Source organism: Budorcas taxicolor, chromosome X (assembly GCF_023091745.1).
Source record: "Budorcas taxicolor isolate Tak-1 chromosome X, Takin1.1, whole genome shotgun sequence".
Taxonomy (NCBI): domain Eukaryota; kingdom Metazoa; phylum Chordata; class Mammalia; order Artiodactyla; family Bovidae; genus Budorcas; species Budorcas taxicolor.
In genome coordinates, this window is record NC_068935.1 from 111,275,770 (window position 1) to 111,302,403 (window position 26,634).

The 26,634-nt window shown below is 37.1% G+C and overlaps 1 protein-coding gene across 1 annotated transcript in view; it reads left to right on the plus strand.

Moving 5' to 3' along the window:
• DMD (dystrophin) overlaps positions 1–26,634 on the plus strand; it is a 2,235,978-nt gene that overhangs the window by 678,928 nt on the left and 1,530,416 nt on the right. Inside the window, exons 14-16 of the mRNA XM_052663429.1 lie at positions 5,921–6,022; positions 6,150–6,257; positions 22,140–22,319. Of these exons, the coding sequence (XP_052519389.1) occupies positions 5,921–6,022; positions 6,150–6,257; positions 22,140–22,319 (390 nt within the window). The remainder of the gene's footprint in view (positions 1–5,920; positions 6,023–6,149; positions 6,258–22,139; positions 22,320–26,634) is intronic.

Genomic DNA, 26,634 nt, shown 5'->3' on the forward strand with positions numbered 1-26,634 from the left:
GAGGATAATGGAGCTGTGATTTAGCCCACAAAAATGTGTTAGAGTAAGTGAACTGACCTTTTGCTGTTCTTACTGCTGAGACAAAATGAGGACATAAATACAAATTAATTTCTTCTTATCACTTTGTGAGACATTATAATTCATTTCTCATTTATGTGCCTAATGTTTACCTAGCTTACAAACATATGCATTATTCCTAAAAGCTCAGGGGATTCATATACTTAAATGGCAACTCAAAGACTGATTTTTTTTTTTCTTAAGAGAGATTTCTAACCCTGATATAGTAATTAAAAAAAATTAGCTTCCTGTCAGTTCCATTTGATCCAATCTCTTGCACTTGTCTAACAATGAAGTTGCACCCATTCAGGCAGTGATAGGAACCAGCATCTCTGAGTGCTTATAAAAGCTGGCTGATAATCCAAAAATTGCTTAGCTCCGTCCTTTGTAATTCAAATTAGGGCCAGCATTTCTAAGCAATAAATAGATAAATCCATAAATTCAAGCACTATGTACATTTTCTTATATCTGTGAATATGGTATTGCAAAAATCTATCTGTGGGAGAAATATCAATAACCTCAGATATGCAGATGACACCATCCTTATGGCATAAAGCAGAGAAGAACTAAAGAGTCTCTTGATGAAAGTGAAAGAGGGGAGTGAAAAAGATGGCTTAAAACTCAACATTCAGAAAACTAAGATCATGGCATCTAGTCCCATCACTTCATGGCAAGTAGATGGGGAAACAGTGGAAACAGTGACAGACTTCATTTTTTTTGGCTCCAAAATCAATGATGATTGCAGCCATGAAATTAAAAGACACTTGCTCCTTGAATGACAAGCTATGACCAACCTAGACAGCATATTAAAAAGCAGACATTACTTTGCCAACAAATGTCCCATCTAGTCAAAGCTATGGTTTTCCCAGTAGTCATGTATGGATGTGAGAGTTGGACTATAAAGAAAGCTAAGTACCAAAGAATTGGTGCTTTTGAACTGTAGTGTTGGAGAAGCCTCTTGAGAGTCCTTTGGACTGCAAGGAGACCCAACCAGTCCATCCTAAAGGAAGTCAGTCCTGAATATTCATTGAAAGGACTGATGCTGAAGCTGAAGCTTCAATAGTTTGGCCACCTGATGTGAAGAACTGACTTGTTTGAAAAGACCCTGATGCTGGGAAAGATTGAAGGCAGGAGGAGAAGGGGACAGTAGACGATGAGATGGTTGGATGGCATCACCGACTCGATGTACATGCGTTTGAGTAAGCTCCTGGAGTTGGTGATGGACAGGGAAGCCTGACGTGCTGCAGTCCATGAGGTCACAAAAGTCAGACACAACTGAGTGACTGAACTGAACTGAACTGAACCTGTGAGCACATGTATCATGTACCATGATTTCTAATTCACTTAACTAATCACTGAGATCAGTAAAAACACTGTGCCTGCTGTGTAACAGAAGTGACTTGGATTCAGTTCATTGAGACTGTTCTGCGAGTAATATTTAAGCAGTAGAATGTGTTGCTGAAGGATGTGTATGCTCTCGTGTTGGAAATTTTTTAAAAAAGAATATACTGCAGTTCTAAACATCTACTTGTAAAGGTGTAATAAGTACTTTTTTAGAATGAGTAAAATAGTTCACCCTTGGTGGTTCTTAGAAGGCTTCATAGCAACACTACAATCAAGCAAAATATAAATAACCACCAACACTTATATAACTCAGTTCAAATTAAAACTGTTTTTCAATACATAATCTTGTTTAATACTTGAAGCAGTTCTTTAAGTTGTTGGTATGATTATTTTCTTTGAGAGACATATGATTTAGCCATAAATTTGTTGAAAAAGTCACTTGATTTTATTGAGTACGGGAAGATAAATAATTGCTCCTAGTATTACAAGAAATTATGGATTTAAAATATTTCCATAGTTTGAAGGAGAGTCAGTGGTAAGGAATCTGCCTGCCAATGCAGGAAACGTGCGTGTGATCCCTGGGCGGGCCAGGAAGATCCGCTGGAGAAGGAAATAGCAACCCACTCCACTATCTTGCCTGGGAAATCACATGGACATAGGAGCCAAGTGGGCTACGATCAGTAGGATTGCAACAGAATCTGATGTGATTTAGCAACTAAACAACAACATGCGTTGGTAATCCAAGCAGTTGATTGACTTAAGACTTGAATCCAAGTGTTTTGACTCTAGATAATTTTATACTCTCAATATAACACATAAAATCACAAAATGATAGCATGTTTGTATTTGAGAAGTTGTCCCAATGCGTTATTAAAATTCTGCTCTATTTGAACAAGTTAAATTTTACACTAGTAACTGAAATGTGTTCTCTAAAATGCCCTGACTCTAATGTGTGCATCTTTACTTGTAACGATTTTAATTTTGTGAGACATTTTGCAGTGCCATGGAATCAGCCTCTCTTAAATCTGTCCTATGTAGTTTGTTAGATATGCCATGACAAAATGCCAGAGATCGGATTTCCTAAGCAACAGAAATGTGTTTTCTCACAGATCTGGAGTCTAGAAGTCCAAGGTATTGGCAGGTTTGATTCTTTCTGAGGCCTCTCTCCTCGCCTTGCAAATGACAGCCTTCTTGCTATGTCCACCCAATGGCCTCTCCTCTGTGCCCATACATCCCTAGTGTCTTTCTAAAGACACTATTTTATTTCCTCTTTTTATAAGGACGCTAGTCAGACTGAACTAGAATCCACACTAACATACTCATTTTAATTTAACATGTACACCCGTGGTGGATTCATGTCAATGTATGGCAAAACCAATACAGTATTGTAAAGTAAAGTAAAAATAAAAAATAAATAAATAAATAAATAAATAAATGCCCCATTTAAAGGCCCTGCCTGTCAAGGTCCTATCTTCTAATACAGTCACATTCTGGGGTAGAGGTCAGTAGGGCTTTAACTTATGAATTTTAGGCAAACACAATTCAGTCCATAACATCTCTATTCTGTTCATTTTTGGCACATAGTGTATGCTCAAAAATATGTTATTTAAATAAATTAATGATTGGTGAATGAATGAATCAGAGCTTATACTTAACTATAAATTAAATCTTGACTGAATATTTAACCTCAGTGGACTTATAAAAGTTATCTATTATGATTATTTGAATACAAAGGAAACTTTTAATGATAATCTTTTTATCTTTTTTTAACTGAAGTATAGTTGATGTATAATATTATATGTTATAGGTGTACAACATAGTGATTCACAATTTTTAAAGATTATACTCCATTTGTAGTTACTATAAAATACTGGTTATATTCCTTGTGTTGTACAATAGAGCCTTTTAGCTTATTTTAGACCTAATAGTTTGTTGCTACCCCTATATTGCCCTTCCCCTCTCTCTACTGGTAACCCCTAATTTATTCTCTGTATCTGTGAATTTACTTCTTTTTGGTTATATTTACTAGTTTTCTTTTTTTCTTTTTAAGAGTCCACATATAAGTGATATCATACGTATTTTTCTTTCTCTTTCTGGCTTATTTCTTTTAACATAATGCCTTCCAAGCCCATCTATGTTGTTTGTTGCAAATGGCAAAATTTCATTATCTATTCATCTGTTGATAGAAATAATATTCTTAAAATAGTTGTTTTAACTAGGTTGTTTTGACTAGGTGGACTGTATAAAAAAATATTTACTATTGTTTTTTAATAATGAAAAAATCTATAGTGTAAAGTGTATCACAGTATATTTTGCAATTTCTGTAAATTTAATCTTCAGCAATTTAGTATAGAGGTCTTTATGTGAATTTGTTTTATACAATGTGCTACTAAAATCAATAAATTATAAAAGCTCTATCTATGAGATTGCAAACCTAAGATACTACTTTGCTAGACTCTAGCTTTGTGTGTCTGGTAGCACTGGAGAGAAGATAGTATATCTATTTAGACGTCTTAGTTCATTTTCTTTCATTTATGAAGGTGGTGCTACAGTTTGATTTTCTCTTTTAGCCCTTGACACCCATCTCCACTGGGGTTGGAGCCCTGTAATAAATGTCCCACGATTTGACCTTTTATATATGCATCGTAAAATCAGGCAGATGGTGTAGTTTATGGCTAACGGGCAAGAATTTCTCCATTTGAAGCTTTTTTTTTTTTCCCCCACAACTAATCCATTACGAGATATGCTACATGCCATTTTATCTGATGCGTCCTTACAAAGTAACGAGGAAGTTTACTAAAATAACTTCTAATATGTTTTTGAGAAAAAAATCCCAAAGTTTAATTGTAATAATTAAATAGCTAACACTGAATACATTGAGCTTTGTTAGCACATTTCCTGGGTATCTTGCATCACTGTTTCAGTGTTAAGGCTTCTGTCATAAACTAATGTAATTCAAAAGTGGTCAAGTAGAGAATGAAACTATAAAAAATGCAAAATCACTTATGTTATGCTCGAAAGTAATAACATTTTTATTTGACATCTCTGAAGAAAAACTGAAAACTCACCTGTGACTGAGCTGCATCTGAGTTCATAATCATTTTAATATTGTAGAAAAACATTTATTGCTTACTTCTTACCCCTGTGTATGAGACTTCCTTTTCTAAAAGGTGGTAGATTAAATACAATAAAAAAAGAGTAGGTCTCTGAGTTATTTAAATAGGAATAGATGGGTTTTGCCATGATGCTAATTACATATATATTATTTGAATCATATGTCAAAGTTTTCTAGTTGGACCAATCCAAATGTGTAGTATCAAGTAATGTAGAAATTATGATCAAGTTTATCTTAGATACTGAGTATATTTGTAAAAAAATATGAGTAACAAACATTTTTTCTAGTTCTTACTCTATACAAAATAAGACATACCGTATTTTGAGATTCTTCTAGCTCTAGAGGTCTAATATCTATGGATAAATAATTTTATTATTTATAAGGAAGTCAAAAAAGTTGAAATTTTAGACTCTGAAGTGCATCCTCATAGTGTTGAAATAAATGATACATTTCTTAAAACAGTACAAATATCATAACACACTTTTTCACCTAAAAAATATTAGTGCTTATTTTATATTACATACTAAAATAGCATGTGCATATAGATATTGTTCTTGTTGTCTAGTCACTAAGTTGTGTCCGGCTCCTTTGTGACCCCATGGACTGTAGCCCACCAAGCTCCTCGGACCATGGGAGTTCCCAGGCAAGAACACTGGAATGGGTTGCCGTTTCCTTCCCCAGGGGATCTTCCCCATCCAGGGACTGAATCTGCATCTCCTGCATTAGCAGGTGGATTCTTTACCACTGAGCCACTAGTATTAGTGACAGGCTAAAGACAGGGCAACTCTTACTCAGAAAACTATTACTCCACTGAGTTTTCTCAATAGAACAGTTTAGAGAAATAGTGACTTTAAATATTTGTAATAATAATCCAGTTAACTTTAAAAATTCACATGTGGATATGATGTTAAGTCAGTACTAATATTCTTCTACAATCAAGATATTAAGCAATTCTAATTATATAAGATTGCTTCAGATGAGAGTCTTTTGACATCCTATTTTTTAGCCAGACTATTATTCTTTTGACATATACCTTCAGACCTAAGAAAGATATACATTTTCCATATTATCAATGACAAATCCTATTTCATTCTACATTTATATTTTTCCTGTTTATATTTGCTGTGTAGATATTTCAAATAGTGGTGTGATATCTGCCTTATACTTCTTGTAAGTATCTCTACTTTTCTCTATAAGGTGCAAGAGTGAAGTAATCTAATGACAAATGAAAGGCATGTGCTTATATAATTATAAGCAGAAGCTGAAAGGTGCTCTTTACAACTCCTAGTATACATAAGATACTCAAAGTTAGATACTTTTAAAAATCATTCATACCATTTTTTAATAAAATTCAGTTAACAGGTAAGCATTTGCTGATGTTGTGGTGGGTTTTCTCTTCCCCAGGTACTGGGAGATCGGTGGGCAAACATCTGTAGGTGGACTGAAGATCGCTGGGTTCTTTTACAGGATGTTCTTCTCAAATGGCAACGTTTTACTGAAGAGCAGGTGAGTTGCATGGGGGATAGTGTATCAGTGAAAAAGAAGGAGAGATGTTAAATGGGTACATAAAAATATATGATGTACTTTAATAATTATTCTTCTTTCTCTTTTGAAATTATTTTATTTCTTTCAGTGCCTTTTTAGTACATGGCTTTCAGATAAAGAAGATGCAGTGAACAAGATTCCCACAACTGGCTTTAAGGATCAAAGTGAAATGTTATCAAGTCTTCAAAAACTGGCCGTATGTATTCTTTAGCTATTGATATTATTAAAAAAAAAAAAGTAGTCTCTACTAACATCCTTATTTGGTCTTTCTAATGTTTAAATCTTAAACATAATATTCATTTTTCTTTCTTATATCAGTCTCTTTACTTATATTGTTACTTGTCTTAATTAAAATAGGAAAAGATGATTGTGGGAAAGATTGAAGGCAGAAGTAGAAGGGAGCAATAGGGGATGCCATGGTTGGATGGCATCATTGACTCAATGGCCATGAATTTGAGCAAACTCCGGGACATAGAGAAAGACAGGGAAGCCTGGCATGCTGCAGTCCATGGGGTTGCAAAGAGTCAGACACAACTGAACAACAACAAATAGTATTGCTCTCCTCACATAGTAGAAAGAGCAACTCTAGTGTCTCTGCCTTTTCTTACAAGGTCATGAATCCCATCATAGGGGCTTCACTGTCATCAGTTCAGTTCAATCATTCAGTCATGTCTGACTCTTTGTGACCCCATGAACTGCAGCATGCCAGGCCTCCCTGTCCATCACCAACTCCCAGAGTCTACCCAAACCCATGTCCATTGTGTCAGTGATGCCATCCAACCATCTCATCCTCCATCGTCCCCTTCTCCTGCTTCCCTCAATCTTTCCTAGCATCAGGGTCTTTTCAAATGAGTCAGCTCTTCACATGTCATAAATTATTCACTGTCATAAACTCATCTAAACCTAATTACCTCCCGATGGCCCAATGTCTTAATACCATGATATTGGAGGGTATAGAATTTCAGTATATATATATATATATATATATATATATATATATATGTATATATTTTGGGGACACAATCATTTAGATCATATCATTACACCTGTGGACTCTCAAAATGTGTGTCTTTCTCACATGCAAAATATATTTATTCCATCTGAACAGACCCAAAATAACTTATATAGTCCCAATATCAACTCTTCAGCATATATTGTAAAGTTCAAAGTCTCATCATTTAAATCAAATAAGACTCAAGGTCTGAGGCCGAGCTCTCCAACTATGAACCTGTGAAACCAGACTAGTTATATACTTCCAAAATAGTGGTGTGACAGGTATAGGATAGGTATTTCCATTCGAAAAGGGGAAAATAGCAAAGGAGGAAGGGGTGACAGGCCACACGTAAGTCTAAAACAGAGCAAGAACAATTCTGTACGTTCCTAATGCTTGAGAATATTCCTCTTTGGACTGATTCTCTGCACTCCAGGGCCGCCAAAGTGGCCCCATCACCCCCAGAATTCCACAATATGGCCTTGCCTCTTCAGCATCACAGTGCACTGCCCACCCACATGGCTGTCTGCTGCAGTCCCACTCACAGGACTCCCTGTCGTGGCTGCTCCTGAGGCACTTGGTGGTGGCATCGTGCATGCCTGCCCCCCCAAACCTGAGAGGTGGCCTCACCCTTTGAAACCCAGGAGGAACTGGCTCTGCCATTTGGGCCTACGGTAGGGGTGGCGGCCCTGATGTCTTTGTATCACCTATATCATTCTTCTCTTTTCTTGATGGGAAGAATGCATGTGTTCACAGCCTTCCTTCAATCCATCCAGTTTTCTTTGTTTCCATTAGTCCCAGCTGGCAGTTTCTACTAGTATATTACAGTATCCATGGCTTCATATTCATGTATCCATAATGTATACATCTGTACCCCAGCTTCTGATCAGAGAGCTGATTAGGTCTCTAGTTCACATCCACACTAATATCCTCATCAAATAGTAGATCAACCACACCCATTAGTGTTCACATCTAAACATCCTTTCTCATTTTTTTTTTTCCAATGTGGATATAGACAGAATTTTCCAAATCCGTAAGTTCCGGTTCAGTTTTGTTAAACAGTTCCCTCTTTAACTGATTTTTCTCTTCTTGCGTTTTTACCTTAAGCATTCAGATGAAACCATGATGTTCCTTTCACACTTTGCTTAAATATTTCCCAAAGACATCAGATTTCTTAGCTAAATATCCCATTTCATCATGCACAAGTTCTACCTTCTACAAAATACTAGAACATCAACACAACTCAGTCAAGTTCGTTGCCACTTTATAACAAGGATTGTCTTCTCTCCCTTGGCCAATATGTTCTTTACTTTGTCTGAGACCCCAACAGAATGGCCTTTACCATCCATATTTACACCAACATGCTATTCATGATTATTTATGTATTCTCTAAAAAGATGGAAACTTTCTTTCCAGCTCTCCTTTTTTCTCCCTGAGTCCTCACCAGAGGACTTTTTTCTCCCTGAGTCCTCACCAGAGTTGCCCTTCATGGCAATCTTGACTTTCTCGAGCATGTACCTCAAAACTCTTTCACCCTCTACCCATGACCCAGTTCAAAGCTGTTTCTGCATTTTTAGGTATTTGTTACAAGAGACACCAGTTCTTGTTCCCAATTCCTATCTTAGTCTGCTTGTGCTGCTGTAATAAAATGCCACAGATTGGTGACTTTAAGAGTAGATATTTATTTCTTATAGTTCTAGAAACAGGGCAGCACAATATCAAGGTGCTGGAAGATTTGGTTGTTGGTGAGGGCCCTCTTCCTGGTGAGACAGAGGAAGCTCTGGTATCCCTTCTTTTTTGTATGAGGGCACTAATCACAGGAGACATAAAAGGCTCAGGATCAGTCCCTGGGTTGGGAAGATCCCTTGGAAGAGAGCCTGGCAACCCACTCTGGCATTCCTGCCTGGAGAATCCCATGGACATAGAAGCCTGGTGGACCACAGTCTAGCGTCACAAAGAGTCAGACACAACTAAAGCGACTTAGCACACAAGAAGAATCCTACCATGGGGGCCCTACTGTCATGACCTCATCTAAGCATCATTACCTGCCCAAAGCTCCACCTCCTACCTAATATGATAACATTGGAAGGTTAGGGCTTCAAAATATGAATTTTGGAAGGACATAAATATTGATTTTATAATATGTAGGTAAAGTTTGAACTTTGTGTTTTGAAACAGGATTGTACTCTTTGAAAAAGTATAACATACCTGGAATAAGATTATAGTAAAAATTTAAAATATAGCACTGAAAAGTACCTGTGAATGTTCTGTAAAATTATAAATAGTATAGTTCTAGAATAAACTTAAGTTTCATAAATCTAATATGTCTAAAATAAACTTAATTAGATTCTCTGAGAAATACAAGAGTAGCACAAGAAATAATTATCCTCACATAGAAGGGGCTTATATCATGTTTTGGAAAATAAGAAAAACATTAAAGCAAACAAAATGGCATTGATTATAGCACCCATATGTTTTTTTTTTAATTTAATTGGAAGCTAATTACTTTACAATATTGTGGTTTTTGCTACACATTCACATGAATCAGCCATGGGTGGACATGTGTTCCCCATCCTGAACCCCCCTCACACCTCACTCCCCATCCCATCCCTCAGGGTCATCACGGTTCACCAGCCCTGAGCACCCTCTCTCATGCATCGAACCTGAACTGGCAATCTATTTCACATATGGTAATATACATGTTTCGATGCTATTCTCTCAAGTCATCCCACCCTCGCCTTCTCCTACAGAGTCCAAAAGTCTGTTCTTTACATCTGTGTCTCTCGCTGTTTCACATATAGGGTCATTGTTACCATCTTTCTAAATTCTATATATATGTGTTAATATACTGTATTGGTGTTTTTCTTTTTGACTTACTTTGCTTTGTATAATAGGCTCCAGTTTCATCCACCTTATTAGAACTGATTCAAATGCATTATTTTTAATAGCTGAGTAATATTCCATTGTGTATATGTACCACAGCTTTCTTATCCATTTGTCTGCTGATGGACATCTAGGTTGCTTCCATGTCCTGGCTGTTACAAACACTGCTGCGATGAACATTGGGGTACACGTGTCTCTTTCAATTCTGGTTTCCTTGGTGTGTATGCCCAGCAATGGGATTTCTGGGTCTTATGGCAGTTCTATTTCCAGTTTTTTAAGGAATCTCCACACTGTTCTCCATAGTGGCTGTACTAGTGTGCATTCCCACCGACAGTGTAAGAGGGTTCCCTTTTTTCCACACCCTCTCCAGCATTTATTGTTTGTAGACTTTTGGATAGCAGCTATTCTGACCGGTGTGAGATGGTACCTCATTGTGGTCTTGATTTGCATTTCTCTGATAATGAGTGATGTTGAGTATCTTTTCATGTGTTTGTTAGCCATTTGTATGTCTTCTTTGGAGAAATGTCTGTTTAGTTCTTTGGCCCATTTTTTGATTGGGTCACTTATTTTTCTGGAATTGAGCTGCAGGAGTTGCTTGCATATTTTTGAGATTAATTCTTTGTCATTTGCTTCATTATTTTCTCCCATCCTGAAGGCTGTCTTTTCACCTTGCTTATAGTTGCCTTCATTGTGCAAATGCTTTTAAGTTTAATTAGGTCCCATTTGTTTATTTTTGCTTTTATTTCCATTACTCTGGGAGGTGGGTCATAGAGGATCCTGCTGTGATTTATGTCAGAGAGTGTTTTGCCTATATTTTCCTCTAGGAGTTTCATAATTTCTGGTCTTACATTTAGATCTTTAAACCATTTTAAACTTATTTTTGTGTATGACATTAGAAAGTGTTCTAGTTTCCTTCTTTTACAGGTGGTTAACCAGTTTTCTCAGCACCTCTTGTTAAAGAGATTGTCTTTTCTCCATTGTATATTCTTGCCTCCTTTGTCAAAGATAAGGTGTCCATAGGTGCATGGATTGATCTCTTGGCTTTCTATTTTGTTCCATTGATCTATGTTTCTAACTTTGTGCCAGTACAATACTGTCTTGATGACTGTGGCTTTGTAGTAGAGCCTGAAGTCAGGCAGGTTGATTCCTCCAGTTCCATTCTTCTTTCTCAAGATTGCTTTGGCTATTCAAGGTTTTTTGTATTTCCATACAAATTGTGAAATTGTTTGTTCTAGCTCTGTGAAAAATACCATTGATAGCTTGATAGGGATTGCACTGAATCTATAGATTGCTTTGGGTAGTATACTCATTTTCACTATATTGATTTTTCTGATCCATGAACATGGTATATTTCTCCATCTATTAGTGTCCTCTTTGATTTCTTTCACCAGTATTTTATAGTTTTCTATAAATAGGTCTTTTGTTTCTTTAGGTAGATATATTCCTGAGTATTTTATTCTTTTCATTGCAATGGTGAATGGAATTGTTTCCTTAATTTCTCTTTCTGTTTTCTCATTGTTAGTGCATAGGAATGCAAGGGATTTCTGTGTGTTGGCTTTATATCCTGAAATTTTACTATATTCATTGATTAGTTCTAGTAATTTTCTGGAGGAGTCTTTAGGGTTTTCTATGTAGAGGATCATGTCATCTGCAAACAGTGATAGTTTTACTTCTTCTTTTCCAGTTTGGATTCCTTTTATTTCTTTTCTGCTCTGATTGCTGTGGCCAAAACTTCCAAAACTATGTTGAATAGTAGTAGTGAGAGTGGGCACCCTTGTCTGTTCCTTACTTTAGGGAAAATGCTTTCAATTTTTCACCTTTGGAGATAATGTTTCCTGTTGGTTTATCATATATAGCTTTTATTATGTTGAGATATGTTCCTTCTATGCCTGCTTTCTGGAGGCTTTTTATCATAAATGGATGTTGAATTTTGTCACAGGCTTTCTCTGCATTTATTGAGATAATCATATGGTTTATATCTTTCAATTTGTTAGTGTGGTGTACCACATTGACTGATTTGCAAATAGTGAAGAATCCTTGTTTTATGGGATAAAGCCCACTTGGTCATGATGTATGATCTTTTTAATATGTTGTTGGATTCTGTTTGCTAGAATTGTGTTAAGGACTTTGCACTATGTTCACCAGTGATATTGGCCTGTAGTTTTTTTGTGTGGCATCTTTGTCTGGTTTTGTTATTAGGGTGATGTTGGCCTCATAGGATGAGTCTGGCAGTTTACCTTCCTCTACAATTTTCTGGAAGAGTTTGAGTAGGATAGGTGTTAGCTCTTCTCTCAATTTTTGGTAGAATTCAGCTGTGAAGCCATCTGGTCCTGGGCTTCTGTTTGCTGGAAGATTTCTGATTACAGTTTTGATTTCTTTGCTTGTGATGTGTCTCTTAAGATTTTCTATTTTTTCCTGGTTCAGTTTTGGAAAGTTATACTTTTCTAAGAATTTGTCCATTTCTTCCAAGTTGTCCATTTTATTGGCATATAGTTGCTGATAGTAGTATCTTATGATCCTTTGTATTTCTGTGTTGTCTGTTGTAATTTCTCCATTTTCATTTCTAATTTTGTTGATTTATTTCTTCTCCCTTTGTTTCTTGATGAGTCTGGCTAATGGTTTGTCTATTTTATTTATCTTCTCAAAGAACCAGTTTTTAGCTTTGTTGATTTTGGCTATAGTCTCCTTTGTTTCTTTTGCATTTATTTCTGCCCTAATTTTTATGATTTCTTTCCTTCTACTAACCCTGGGGTGCTTCATTTCTTCTTTTTCTAGTTGCTTTAGGTGTAGAGTTAGGTTATTTATTTGATTTTTTTTTCTGTTTCTTGAAGTAGGCTTCTATTGTTATGAACCTTCCCCTACAGTTCAGTTCAGTTCAGTCACTCAGTCATGTCTGACTCTTTGCGACCCCATGAATCACTGCACACCAGGCTTCCCTGTCCATCACCAACTCCCGGAGTTCACTCAGACTCATGTCCATTGAGTCAGTGATGCCATCCAGCCATCTCATCCTCTGTCGTCCCCTTCTCCTCCTGCCCCCAATCCCTCCCAGCATCAGAGTCTTTTCCAATGAGTCTACTCTTTGCCTGAGGTGGCCAAAGTACTGGAGTTTCAGCTTTAGCATCATTCCTTCCAAAGAAATCCCAGGGCTGATCTCCTTCAGAATGGACTGGTTGGATCTCCTTGCAGTCCAAGGGACTCTCAAGAGTCTTCTCCAACACCACAGTTAAGAAGCATCAATTCTTTGGCACTCAGCCTTCTTCACAGTCCAACTCTCACATCCATTCATGACCACAGGAAAAAACATAGCCTTGACGAGATGGACCTTAGTCGGGGGAATCCCATAGGTTTTGGGTTGTTGTGTTTTCATTTTCATTCATTTCTTTGCATATTTAGTTTCTTTTGTGATTTGTTGGCTATTCAGAAGTGTGTTGTTTAGCTTCCATATGTTTGTATTTTTAATAGTTCTTTCCCTGTAGTTGACATCTAATCTTACCGCATTGTGATCAGAAAAGATGCTTGAGATGATTTCAATTTTTTTGAATTTACCAAGTCTAGATTTATGGCCCAGGATGTTATCTATCTTGGAGAAGGTTCTGTGTGCACTTGAGAAAAAGGTGAAATTCATTGTTTTAGATATAGATATCAATTAGGTCTAACTGGTCCATTGTATCATTTAAAGTTTGTATTTCCTTGCTAATTTTCTGTTTAGTTCATCTATCCATAAGTGTGAGTAGGGTACTAACATCTCTCACTATTATTATGTTACTGTTAATTTCCTCTTTCATATTTGTTAGCATTTGCCTTACATATTGCTGTGCTCCTATTTGAGTGCATATATATTTATAATTGTTATATCTTCTTCTTGGATTGATCCTTTGATCATTATGTAGTGTCCTTCTTTGTCTCTTTTCATGGCCTTTATTTCAAAGTCTATTTTATCTGATATGAATATTGCTATTCCTGCTTTCTTTTGGTCTCCATTTGCATGAAATATCTTTTCCCAGCCCTTCACTTTCAGTTTGTGTGTGTCCCTAGGTTTGAGGTGGGTCTCTTGTAGACAGCATATATAGGGGTCTTGTTTTTGTATCCATTCAGCCAGTCTTTGTCTTTTAGTTGTGGCATTCAACCCATTTACATTTAAGGTAATTATTGAGAAGTATGATCCCATTGCCATTTACTTTGTTGTTTGGGGTTTGCATTTATACACCTTTTCTGTATTTCCTGTCTAGAGTGATCCTTTAGCATTTGCTGAAGAGCTGGTTTGGTGATGTTGAATTCTCTGAGGTTTTGCTTGTCTGTAAAGCTTTTGATTTCTCCTTCATATTTGAATGAGATCCTTGCTGTGTACAGTAATCTGGGTTGTAGGTTTTTCTCTTTCATAACTCTAAGTTTGTGCTGCCATTCCCTTATGGCTTGAAGAGTTTCTATTGAAAGATCAGATGTTATCCTTATGGGAATCCCTTTGTGATTTTTTTGTTGTTTTTCCCTTGCTGCTTTTAATATTTGTTCTTTGTGTTTGATCTTCATTATTTTGATTAATATGTGTCTTGGGGTGTTTACCTTGGGTTTATCCTGTTTGGGACTCTCTGGGTTTCTTGGACTTGGGTGGCTATTTCCTTCCCCATATTAGGGAAGTTTTCAACTATTATCTCCTCAAGTATTTTCTCATGGCCTTTCTTTTTGTCTTCTTCTTCTGGGACTCCTATGATTTGAATGTTGGGGCATTTAATATTGTCCCAGAGGTCTCTGAGGTTGTCCTCATTTCTTTTAATTCTTTTTTCCTCTCTGCTTCATTTATTTCCACCATTCTATCTTCCACCTCACTTATCCTATCTTTTGCCTCAGTTATTCTACTGTCGGTTCCCTCAAGAGTGCTTTTGATCTTAGTTATTGCATTATTCATTATTGATTGACTCTTTTTTATTTCTTCTAGGTCCTTGTTAAATTTTTTTGCATCTTCTCAATCCTTGTCTCTAGACTGTTTATCTGGAACTCCATTTTGTTTTCAAGATTTTGGATCATTTTTACTATCATTTTTCTGAATTCTTTTTCAGGTAGACTCCCTATCTCCTCCTCTTTTGTTTGGTTTGGTGGGCTTTTATCATGTTCCTTTACCTGCTGAATATGTCTCTGCCTTTTCATCTTTTTAGGTTGCTGTGTTTGGGATGGCCTTTCTTTATGCTGGAAGTTTGTGGTTCCTCTTTATTGTGGAGGTTCCTCCCTGTGGGTGGGGTTGGACAAGTGGCTTTTCAAGGCTTCCTGGTTAGGGAATCTTGCCTCAGTGTTCTGGTGGGTGGAGCTGGATCTCTTCTTTCTGGAGTGCAGAGAAGTGCCCAGTAGTGAATTTTGTGGTGTCTATGGGTTTGGTGTGACTTTTGGCTGCCTGTATTTCTGTGCTCACATAACGCAGGCTATGTTCCTGCATTGTTGGAGAATTAGCTTGGTATGTCTTACTCTGAAACTTGTTGGCTCTTGGGTGGAGCTTGGTTTCAGTGTAGGTATGGAGGCTTTTGGATGAGCTCTTGTCGATTAATGTTCCCTGGAGTCAGAAGTTTTGTGGTGTTCTCAAGTTTGGGATTTAAGCCTTCTACCTCTGGCTTTCAGTCTTATTCTTACAGTAGCCTCAAGACTTCTCCATCCTTACAGCACCACTGATAAAACATCTAGGTTAATGGAGAGAAGATTCTCCACAGTGAGGGATGCCCAGAAAGATTCACAGAGTTACATGGAGAAGAGAAGAGGGAGGAGGTAGATAGAGGTGACCAGGAGGAGAAGAGGAGGAATCAAAAGAGGTGAGAGCAGTCTAGCCAGTAATCAATTCCCTACTTACTTTCCACAGTCTGGAACACTCAGAGAGGTTCATGGCGTTCCATAGAGAAGAGAAGAGAAGAGAAGAGGGAGGAAGGAGATAGTGGTGACCAGGAAGAGAGGAGGGGGAGTAAAAAGGAGAGAGACCAATCTAGCCAGTGATCAGTTCCCTAAATGTTCTCCACAGCCTGGAACACCCAAAGAGATTCACAGAGTTAAGTAGAGAAGAGAAGGGGGAGGGAGGAGATAGAGGTGACCTGGTGGAGAAAAAGGAGAGTCAAAAGGGGAGAGAGCAATCAAGCCAGTAATCACACTCCTAACTAAAAATGGGTATTGAAGATTGGGTTCTTAAAGGTACAAAATTGATAACAAATACCAAAAAGCAGAGATTAAAAATCTAGAGTAGAGTTTAGACTCTCAAAAATACAATATTAAAAGCACAAAACAAAATTACAAACGTTATAAAAAATATGAAATTTGCTTTAAAAATAGGGTCTTTCTTTTACAAGGTAATAGTAGGTTTTAAAAAGGAAAATTAAAGGAGTAATAAAGAACTTAAAAATTTTTAAAAATAGAAAATGATAATAGTAAAATATATCTAAGAATTTCTCTGGAGTTGTTGAGGGCAGTGTGGGGTCAGTTCAGTTTCAGATAGTTCCTTGTTCCAGCTTATACTTCTTCTCAAGGTCTATAGGCCCCTTCCAGTGTAGTCAATGCTAACTACAGTGTTTTAGTCTGTTGCACCTGTCACTTCCAAAGTGATTCCCTCTTCTTTATCTTGGCTCTCTCTGTTTGCAAGTCTCTTTTGTGTCTAACTTCTGCCCTGACACAAGGGGGTGAAAGTGGTCATTTATTTAGGCTCACTTGTTCAGTTGTGCTGCAGGGAGGGAGGATCACTGCAAACAAATATCACTGGCATGTGGGGGGAGTGCTCGCAGGGCCTGGGCCACACTGGGTTTGCCCCTACTCACGGTGTGTGTGCTTTTCCAGTCTACACTGCTCAGGCTCCAGGTTACTCTGCAGAGTAACTGTCTAAAGCTGGCACTGGGTTGTGGTCACTTCCCAGGTGTAAGCCACTCAGGTTCTCGGGTACTCTACAAAGTCACGGACTCAACTGGGCCTGCGTTTTGTGCCCTTCCCAGTTCCGAGCAGCTCAGGCAACCAGGTGCTTGGTGAGCACACTCTCCCCAGGTTGGGGCAGTGATTATAGCACCCATATGTTTTGAGGGATTAACGAACTTTGGCAATAAGGGGACATCAGGGTTCATTGAGACATTTCAGTTTGAGTTGAACTGTATGGAATTTAAAAAAAATCTACAAAGTTTCTCTTCAACTGTGAATTTTATTATTTTCCAGTAAGGAAGAGGCCAATTCAATATTTATTAAGAGCTTGATTTTTCAAGTAAAGTATTGCATAATTAGGATTTCTTTTCTATTTTTGATCAATTCTACTAAATGCTAATGTGATGTTAACTGTGATACAAAACAATGGTCTATTGTAAATAATGTTTCATAACTTTACCTAAATTAATCTATTTCTGTCTGTATTGATATATATTATACATCACAATAATTAAATAATTTATTTGAACTAAACTTAAATATCCTCAGTTAAATTTGTACCATATTACCAAATATTTATTTGTATCATACATTTTTGGCTCCATAGTGACTAATTTTCTATAAGCTTTTAATTTAAAATAGATTCACATATGTATTACTTGTTATTACAAACTAGCTTCTCATTGATATAAATGAATCCTCAGAGAATGTGCTTTTTGAGTGATATCACTACTGAAGACAGATTTCAGAAAAGTAATCTGTCTATCAAGCAGTGCAAAAATATCAGTGATACATTTGTAATTTTGTTCTGAAACTAATGGGGAGCCGTTGGGAGCTGAATAACAATCGTATTTGCATTTCCAGAGCACTCTTTGGTAGTAAGACTTTTTATAGTAAGGAGGCCAATTAAAACTGAACTAAGTAGCACTCCAGTACTCTTGCCTGGAAAATCCCATGGACGGAGGAGCCTGGTAGGCTACAGTCCATGGAGTCATGAAGAGTCGGACAGGACTAAGAGACTTCAATTTCCCTTTTCACTTTCATGCATTGGAGAAGGCAATGGTGACCCACTCCAGAATTCTTGCCTGGAGAATCCCAGGGATGGGGGAGCCTGGTGGGCTGCCGTCTATGGCGTCTCACAGAGTCAGCCACGACTGAAGCGACTTAGCAGCAGCAGCAGCAGCAAGTAGCACTGGGCATGAAAACAAGGAGACAGACAAGGTTATTTCAGAAGAGGAAATTGAGGCCCAGAAGAAAACACATGGCATGCATAAAGTCATAGATTAGTAGCAGAGTTAAAGTGAACACCAAGATATCCAGACTCAGGTCCAAGACTTTTAAGCTGTTTCAGAATTCATCACATTCGATACTTTGACAGAAAAATAACTGCAGTTGAAAATTTTTGTTTTGAATAATCATGTGCCTCAATGTTGACATTTTTATATAAAAAGACATTGCTAGCTCCAGGGCCATGAAAATGCTCTCTTAGCGAAGTCTCAATAATTTTCCAATATGATTAAAATTCAAATTATGTCACTTTACTTGTGAACAAAGTGAAAATATGTTTTGTATGTCTTACCGTTTGATAGTTTAAGCCAATTAACAAAACCTGACAGCTGGTCTAGAATTTGAGGTAAAATTCCCCTGCTGACTCAGGCAGTGAGTAAGAATTTAATGTTCATTAAAATATGTCACAATCTGAGACCCAAAACAGGTACCATCTGTCACCAGTTCCTACTACATACCTAGGTATAGATACAGTGTGCTAAATCTCTCTTTTATTTACAATCAAAGTAATTTGTTTTGAAATATTACCACTAATAACCCATGGGATTTTCTCCTACTTTTCATGTGAGGTGAGAGAAGAGGAGTCAAGTATTTGATTTCCTCCTGATACGTTTTTTAATCCAAATCATGTGGGCCTTATTATTGTTCTATCATCCAAATTGAGTTTTTATTTGGCATAAAGAATAAAAAGCAAAGGGAAGAAGAAACTGAGGTGAATTCTAAGACTGGAAGAATCAAGTAGGCTCTCGTTGGAAGACCCAAATTAACAAGAAACAGGCTTCTGTGGAAAAGGACTATTGCTGTGGCATCTGCCAGCAAAGGACAACTCTGGGAAAGTTGATGATCCAAGAGAGTGTGGTGTGCAGGGACTACAGGAATGCTGTGGGCTTAGGTCACTATCAAGTGTCTGCAAGATAAGATGGCAGGGACAGAGTACTTATGGGAGCTTGGCAAATCCCTGTGAACAGTGCTGTTTCACCAGGACTTGCTAATTTGACCTCAGCTTCGGTGATCACCCTCAAAGAAGTCCTCCAGATAGCATCAGTGGTTCTCACGGCGTGGTCCCTAGACTAGCAGCATTACCCAGGAACTCCTTAGAAAGGCAAATCCTTAGGCCCCATCCCAGGCCTACTGATTCATAAACTCTGGAAGCATAGGGCTGAGCAGTCTTCCAGTTCACAAGCCTTCCTGGTGATTCTTATGCTCCCTTAAGATGAGAAACCCCCACAGCAGACCAATCTACAACAACAGGTGATTAGACCATGTGATTCTGGCCATGGAATTCTCCAGACAAGAATATGGGAGTGGGTTGCCATTTCCTTCTCCAGGGGATCTTCCCGATCCAGTGATTGAACCCATGTCTCCTGCATTGGCAGGCAGATTCTTTACCACTAAGCCACCAGAATACTTCTTACATATAGAAAACTACTCATAAAATAGGTACAGGATTCAGTTTTGCCAGTTTATGAGAAATTATCTTGGCATTGATCTCTGAAGTATCCATCTGATGAGAATAAGTTGATGACTTTGTGGGCTTTTTGCAAGCATACATTCTCTTTTCACTTCAAATCATTTAACCTTGACCATATAGAGCATGTTTATCTTGTCTTCTTGAGCAGCTTATCTATTACTTGCCCATTTCTACTGCTGTCCAATCTGATTTATTGGCTGTTCTTTCCTGTTTACTTTGAAGGTTTGTCCAGGTACCTCGCTTCTATGAAAATAAATTATATTTCTTCTTTCAAATGCCTAGCTGATCTCTGTCTTGTACACATTTTCTAGAGCTTCTTTTTGCCTTCTGAATTTTCTAGAACTTTAGTTCTCTGGCACTGAAAGATCTATAATCAATTCTTAGGATGCAGAAATATGTCCTTTTAATACACTAAAATTGAGTAACAACTAAATTGTAGTTATTTAATATACACAAAATCCAAGCTTAGAATAATTTCTGTCTAAGGATAGATGGGAGAAGGTAATTCATTACAATGATGCATTGTAACTGGCACCACCATGGATTTCCTGTTTTTTTCTTGTTAGTTATGGTGTGAGAGTACTTCAGGAACTTGATGAGATGAAGACAGACTGGGAGAGAGATTGGTTCAGAGCCAACAGAGGAAACACAATGAGGCAAAACTACTATCCTGCTATCACCATTTGACAAACTAGATCTAGAATTTACCAGATAGAAGCCTTGGCTAGTACAGTGTTTTTGTCATACAGATTTGGGTAAAAATATTACTGATTTGATAATTGCACAATTTATAATAATGCTGTTTTTACTTTACCTGAGTTATTATCCCTAATTATATTATTTAATGGGAAATTTCCCCTTTATTTTTGTAATGTTCACTAAGTGCCTCTTCTTTGGTTGATTGTTAACACAGGAAGCTCCATGTCATTTGCCACTAAATCTCTTTGTGTATCCAACTACTTTTATAGATCATCTAAGAAAACCTCTTTAGGTAACAGGAGACTACTCATAAATTTCCGATGGAAATTGTTTCCTCTTCTTCAAATTCAGCTTGTATATTTTGGTCTATTGCATTCTTTCAGGCTTAGGAAAAATAGTGAAAAGACAATTATTGAGGAGAAACTAAAAATGCATTTCAAAACTCGCTTTTATTCCCTAAAAATGGCTCGCAGTAAGACTGCAATATAAAGAACACCAGGTGAAGCAAATTCTGAGAAAAGGATGAACTAATTGAAGGAGACACCAGAGCCGTCTGCAGTCCAGAGCTATCAATGCAGGTGGCATGCCAAAATGAGCTACATAAAGTGTCCTTTGCAGGGGGTGGGCATATATTGATTTCTCTCTGTCAATGATACTTCAGTTCATGAGCAATTGGTGCATCTGTTTCATGCTCATTTATTTGCCATATGCAATGTTAGTTGTTCTTAAATAAATTTGCATTTATTTTGGAAAGATAGGTCTCACAGCTTAGTTTATGTTCATTACACTTGCTGATGCCAATGAGAGAAGATGGTAAAACGTCCATAAAATAATTCTCTCCTTTCTTTCTTCTTAGTCTGTTTTTACAAATTAAATCAGGGTCTAGCATTGGGGAGATGGAAATGGGATTTCCCAAAGCCTAGGGTGACCTTAATGGGTAAAATGAAAGAATAAGCTGTCCTGATCTACTAATTTCACACAAGCCACTTTGTTTATTCATTTTCTATCAACCAAAGAGCATGTGTAACCTTCCATTGCTCCTAGGAACTTTGGAAATATGAATGATATAAAAATACTTCATAAAACACATAAGCATTTAGTAAATAAGCATAGTAATTCCAAAGGATTTGTGCCATACTCAATTACTTTATTCTATTACTTAATGGGCTTTAAAATTAGCTTTAGAAGATAATTGCTCAAATAGCTGAATGTTAATTGAATAACAGATGCTAAAAAATGTAAAAGTCAGTAAATTGCATAACAAGGTTTTTGTATCTGAATAATGAAAAGTATGTACGAATCAGAAATAAAAAAAAAATATTGCAAATTTATTCAAAGAATCACAGCATTTCAGATTGGAAAGGCCCCTTAGCTATGCTCATCTTCTCAATTCACCATGTTCTCTTCAGTACTCCTGGCATGTGGTATTTCATTTGAATTCTATCAGAAATTAAGAGGAAATTCACTAACATCCAAGAGCCCTACCTTTCACTTTAGAACACCTCCAAATATTAAAAAGTAATTTCCATATGTCAATCTCTGTTTTTCCTTTTGAACCAACACTACTTTTTTCCCCTGACAGTTCTTCAAGAATGTTCAGGTAGCTCATAAATGCCTCTGACTTCTTATTTATTCTAAAATAAATAAAAGTGTTTATTCTGCATCTGACTTTTATTTCTCTCTAAGCTTCTTGGGAACATTATTTGGATTATAATTTTCTACTTATATTTTTATGAACTCTTGTTCTTTTGCAGGCAAAATTATAATCTTTTCGTGTCTATACAAATGGGAAAATGCATGCAAAAGCAGATTGAACTACAGTGTTTTGTAAAATGTAACCAAGGCTTAGTCTGTGTTCTTCCTTTTTTTAACAGGTTTTAAAAACTGATCTAGAAAAGAAAAAGCAAACCATGGACAAACTCTGCTCACTCAACCAAGATCTCCTTTCAACACTGAAAAATACATTGGTTGCCCAAAAGATGGAAGCATGGTTGGACAACTTTGCCCAGCGCTGGGATAATTTAGTCCAAAAACTTGAAAAGAGTTCAGCACAGGTTAGTGATAATCAGTTCAGTTCAGTCACTCAGTCGTGTCCCACTCTTTGCGACCCCATGAATCGCAGCAAACCAGGCCTCCCTGTCCATCACCAACTCCCGGAGTTCACTCAGACTCATGTCCATCGAGTCAGTGATGCCATCCAGCCATCTCATCCTCTGTTGTCCCCTTCTCCTCCTGCCCCCAATCCCTCCCAGCATCAGAGTCTTTTCCAGTGAGTCAACTGGAACTTTGGCATGCGGTGGCCAAAGTATTGGAGTTTCAGCTTTAGCATCATTCCTTCCAAAGAACACCCAGGGCAGATCTCCTTTAGAATGGACTGGTTGGATCCCTTTATTAACCTACAATAAATTATACTTGAGATTTTTGAAATCTGCAATGAGAGTGTGATACTGTAACCCCACAGAGGATGTCACTGGATTAGTCCTTGCTAAGTATTCAATTAAATAATAAAGATGGTTCTCTTGGTCGCCTTTGACACTGGAGAATGTGGGAGAGGTGGAGGAATGAGTGCTGGTGGGCTGAACTCATTATTGCTTTATAGGAGGGTGATGGTTCAGTCACTATGTTGTGTCTGGCTCTTCTGTAGCCCACCAGGCTCTTCCGTCCATGGGATTTCCCAGGCAAGAATACTGGAGTGAGTTGCCATTTCCTTCTCCAGCCTTAGACGATAATCCTTTCCAATTCAATGGGAATGAGGATGAGTAACTTAGACAGTCAGACAACATGGTAGGAAACTGTATCATCACAGTCTAACTCCAAATCATAGATCCCTGAAATAATGAGGGCCATTAATTGACCTCTGCATTTTACACATGAGAAAATTAAGTTTAGGGAGGAAAAGTGAACTGTCCAAGGAAAGTCAATGACAAGAGCAGGACTGGGGTCCACGATCTTTGATTTCACCAAAGATATCTTTCAGTTAGTGCAAGTGAGGTTATAATCAGTGGATTTTCTGCCATAGACTGTTGACTCCTAAAATCATGCAACCTAGTTATACTAACACATATAGGCTGTATATTAGGAAAACATCTATGTTATACTTGTAGTGTCATGTGGTTTTTTGTTAAGAATTGTGAACGTTTTGGTAATATATTTTTTAATGGAGTATTTTTTAAACTTGAAACTCTTACCTGATATGGTTGATGGTGGAATCATGGGAAGTCATTCAAAAATTAACATCATGTTCAATAGTGTTTAATACATTCTGCCATTTTGTTTTGTGTTATACAGGCTAACTTTTACTAATTGGTCCCAGTTCATACCTCAGTGCACTGTGCATATACCCTTGTTGAAACCATATTCAATAGCTTTAGGCTTATATCTACTGTCTTGTGAGACAGTGCAGGGAATTTTGTTTTTTGAGACTTGGCATCTGATTAGCGGCATTTGGGAAATGTTTGTTGAAAGATGAAAAAATGAAATTTGAAACATTGCTCCTAAAATATATAATTTAAATGATCAGCCAACATACATAATTTTAAATCACAGTTCCATCTTTTCAAATCAAATTCATATTTAAAATTTATAACTTGAAGAAATATCAATTTCAGTCATTTCTCATAAAGTCATTGGGCAATAATAAAAATTTCATTGACTGTATTTGGGGCTGTTAGTGGATATACTGGCAAAGGCAATGGCAACCCACTCCAGTACTCTTGCCTGGAAATCCAATGGACGGAGGAGCCTGGTAGGCTGCAGTCCATGGGGTCGCAAAGAGTCGGACTTGACTGAGCGACTTCACTTTCACTTTTCACTTTCATGCATTGAAGAAGGAAATGGCAACCCACTCCATTGTTCTTGCCTGGAGAATCCCAGGGACGGGGGAGCCTGGTGGGCTGCCGTCTATGGGGTCGCACAGAGTCTGACACGACTGAAGGGCGACTTAGCAGCAGCAGCAGCAGCAGCAGCAGTGGATATACTAGTGATTTTACCACCAGATCATGATTCTTCTTATTATATGTAATCTGGCTTTGGCTACTTTGCATGACCATTGACATTTATGTAACAAATATGTCATACATTAGAAAGTGTTAACTTTTTAAACCAGCAGTGATATCATTCCAATATATGCCCATCAGCTCCATAGGTTATTGGTGCTGTAAAATGATCAGTTACCATATTAAGAAAGACTGGCATTATTTGAAAAAGAAAGATATTTTGAAATATGTCTCTTTAAAGGGATATATTCATGGAAGTGTAACTGTTAACAACAGGTTGCACTCTGGTTCATTTGCACTATTGGCAGTGGTTTTCCAAACTTGAGTCTGCCTGATAGTTACCTGGGAAACTGACTCAAATGCATGGTCCTAGATTCCGTGCTCAGAAAATCTCATTCAGTAGGCTTGTAATCTACATGCAGCCTTTGATAAAGTCTGCCAAACATATTTTTTGAAAACATTGAATTGGTAAGACAATGACATATGTGCCAGTCCCTACATTCTGGTGTTCCTCAGTACTGCCTGAAATGGGAAGAAGAGAGACCTTTCTGGCAGTGTAATATTTAAATATACTCATTCTGTAGAATGATACTTGTGCATCTCATCAAAATCTTACTGGTTTAATTATTTAAGTTGGTTAATTAAAAAAAAAAAACTTAGAAGCCTTATTTTTTAATGGCTTAAAAGTTATGAGACTTTGACCTTGGGCAACTTACTTAACCTCCTATTTTTGAATTTTTCAAAATCTGTGATAAAATAGTACTAGCTTTGATTTGTTTAATTCTCTATAAATTGACTTCCAACATATAATATATATCTGTTCCACTTGCTCCCTGGAATTTGATGAGAATAAAATGAAGCCATAGACATGAAAGCATTTTGAGGGAAAAAATAAAGATTCTCTTGATATGCAAGGCATACTGTTTAGTGAGTCTGGATGGCTTGTTATAGTTCATTGTGATTTTTTTAAAGATGTTTTTATGTAGACCATTTTGGAAGTCTGTACTGAATGTTACAATATTGCTTCTGCTGTCTATGTCCTACTTTTTTGTCCATGAGGCATGTGGGATCTTAGTTCTTCAACCAGGGAGCAAACCCTCCCCCCTGCATTGGAAGGCAAAGTCCTAACCACTGCACTACCATGAAAATCCCAAGTCTACTATGAGTTTTTTAAACAGCTTCTTTTTAAACCGTTTTACACTCCTATACCAGACCAGAAGCAAATAAACAACATAATATTAGCAGTTTGCTTCCTCAGTCGCTAAACTTGAGCCTTTCTTAAGCTCATGTCTCAGTTTTCACTCTTCAGTTTTTCCCCAAAATGTACCATCATAGACCCATCCAAATCATTGCTAGGGGCTTGGGACTCTTAACAGGATAAGAAGGAAGCTACCCAGGGAAATAGGAATTAAAAGGAGATAGACTGAGACAAGAAATAATATCTCATAACTAAAAACAAAAATTGATTTTTCTTACTCATCAGATTGAATTTGATCAAAATGGCATAAGAATTCCAAGAACGTTGAGAGTATGGTTTTGACTTTAAAGAACAGAACTCACTTGTATGCATACATTCCAGCATGTTTGTCGGAGAAAAATAGTCCCATTAATGACACAGTATGCTCAGTCTTATAAAAATTCTTTTAAATGATTGTTGTAAAGAATGAGCACAGTTCTGGTAATAGTAAAATCCAGTAGGATATAGGCATTGTGACTGAGATGACAAGGCATCTGTTTATGCTCATATAAAGAGCATCGTGTGCCTGAAATTTTGACTGCTATTCAGGTCAAGGCTTTGAGGGATTTTGACCTTATGAAACAGTAGCGTGGCAAGAGATCAAAACTTGAAAAGGGAAAAAAAAAGCAACTATGAGGGCTTCTCTCTTGCATTTCAAAATCAGCTTTGTCTTGAATAACACCTGAACACAAGCTAAAGATGCTGAAGTTGATAAGAAGGTGGCCTAAGAAAATAGAAATACTTTTTGTTTCCAAAAGTTAAAAAGAATAATAACCCTTGCCACGTGGTTCCTTAAAATGAGAAAAGAGAACAAATGAAATATACCCTGACTTGACTTATTTAAATACTTAAATGACCCTATGTGTCCTCTATATTTTTTGTAAATGTGCTTGCTTGTTGACATTTACTCAGCTGCTTTTTTTTTTTCTAAATATTGTGCCCCTGATGAACATATTTATATTTTGATTGTAACTAGGGAATAAGATAGTCAGAAATTCATTATAGTTAATATTTTAAACTTAAATATAATTTCAATGATTTGAAATATTATTTTCCGCCATTGAACTGAAATCATAGTATACTATGGAAAGAGGATAGTATTCATTTGCTCTATAATTTATTATGGTAATTAATGTC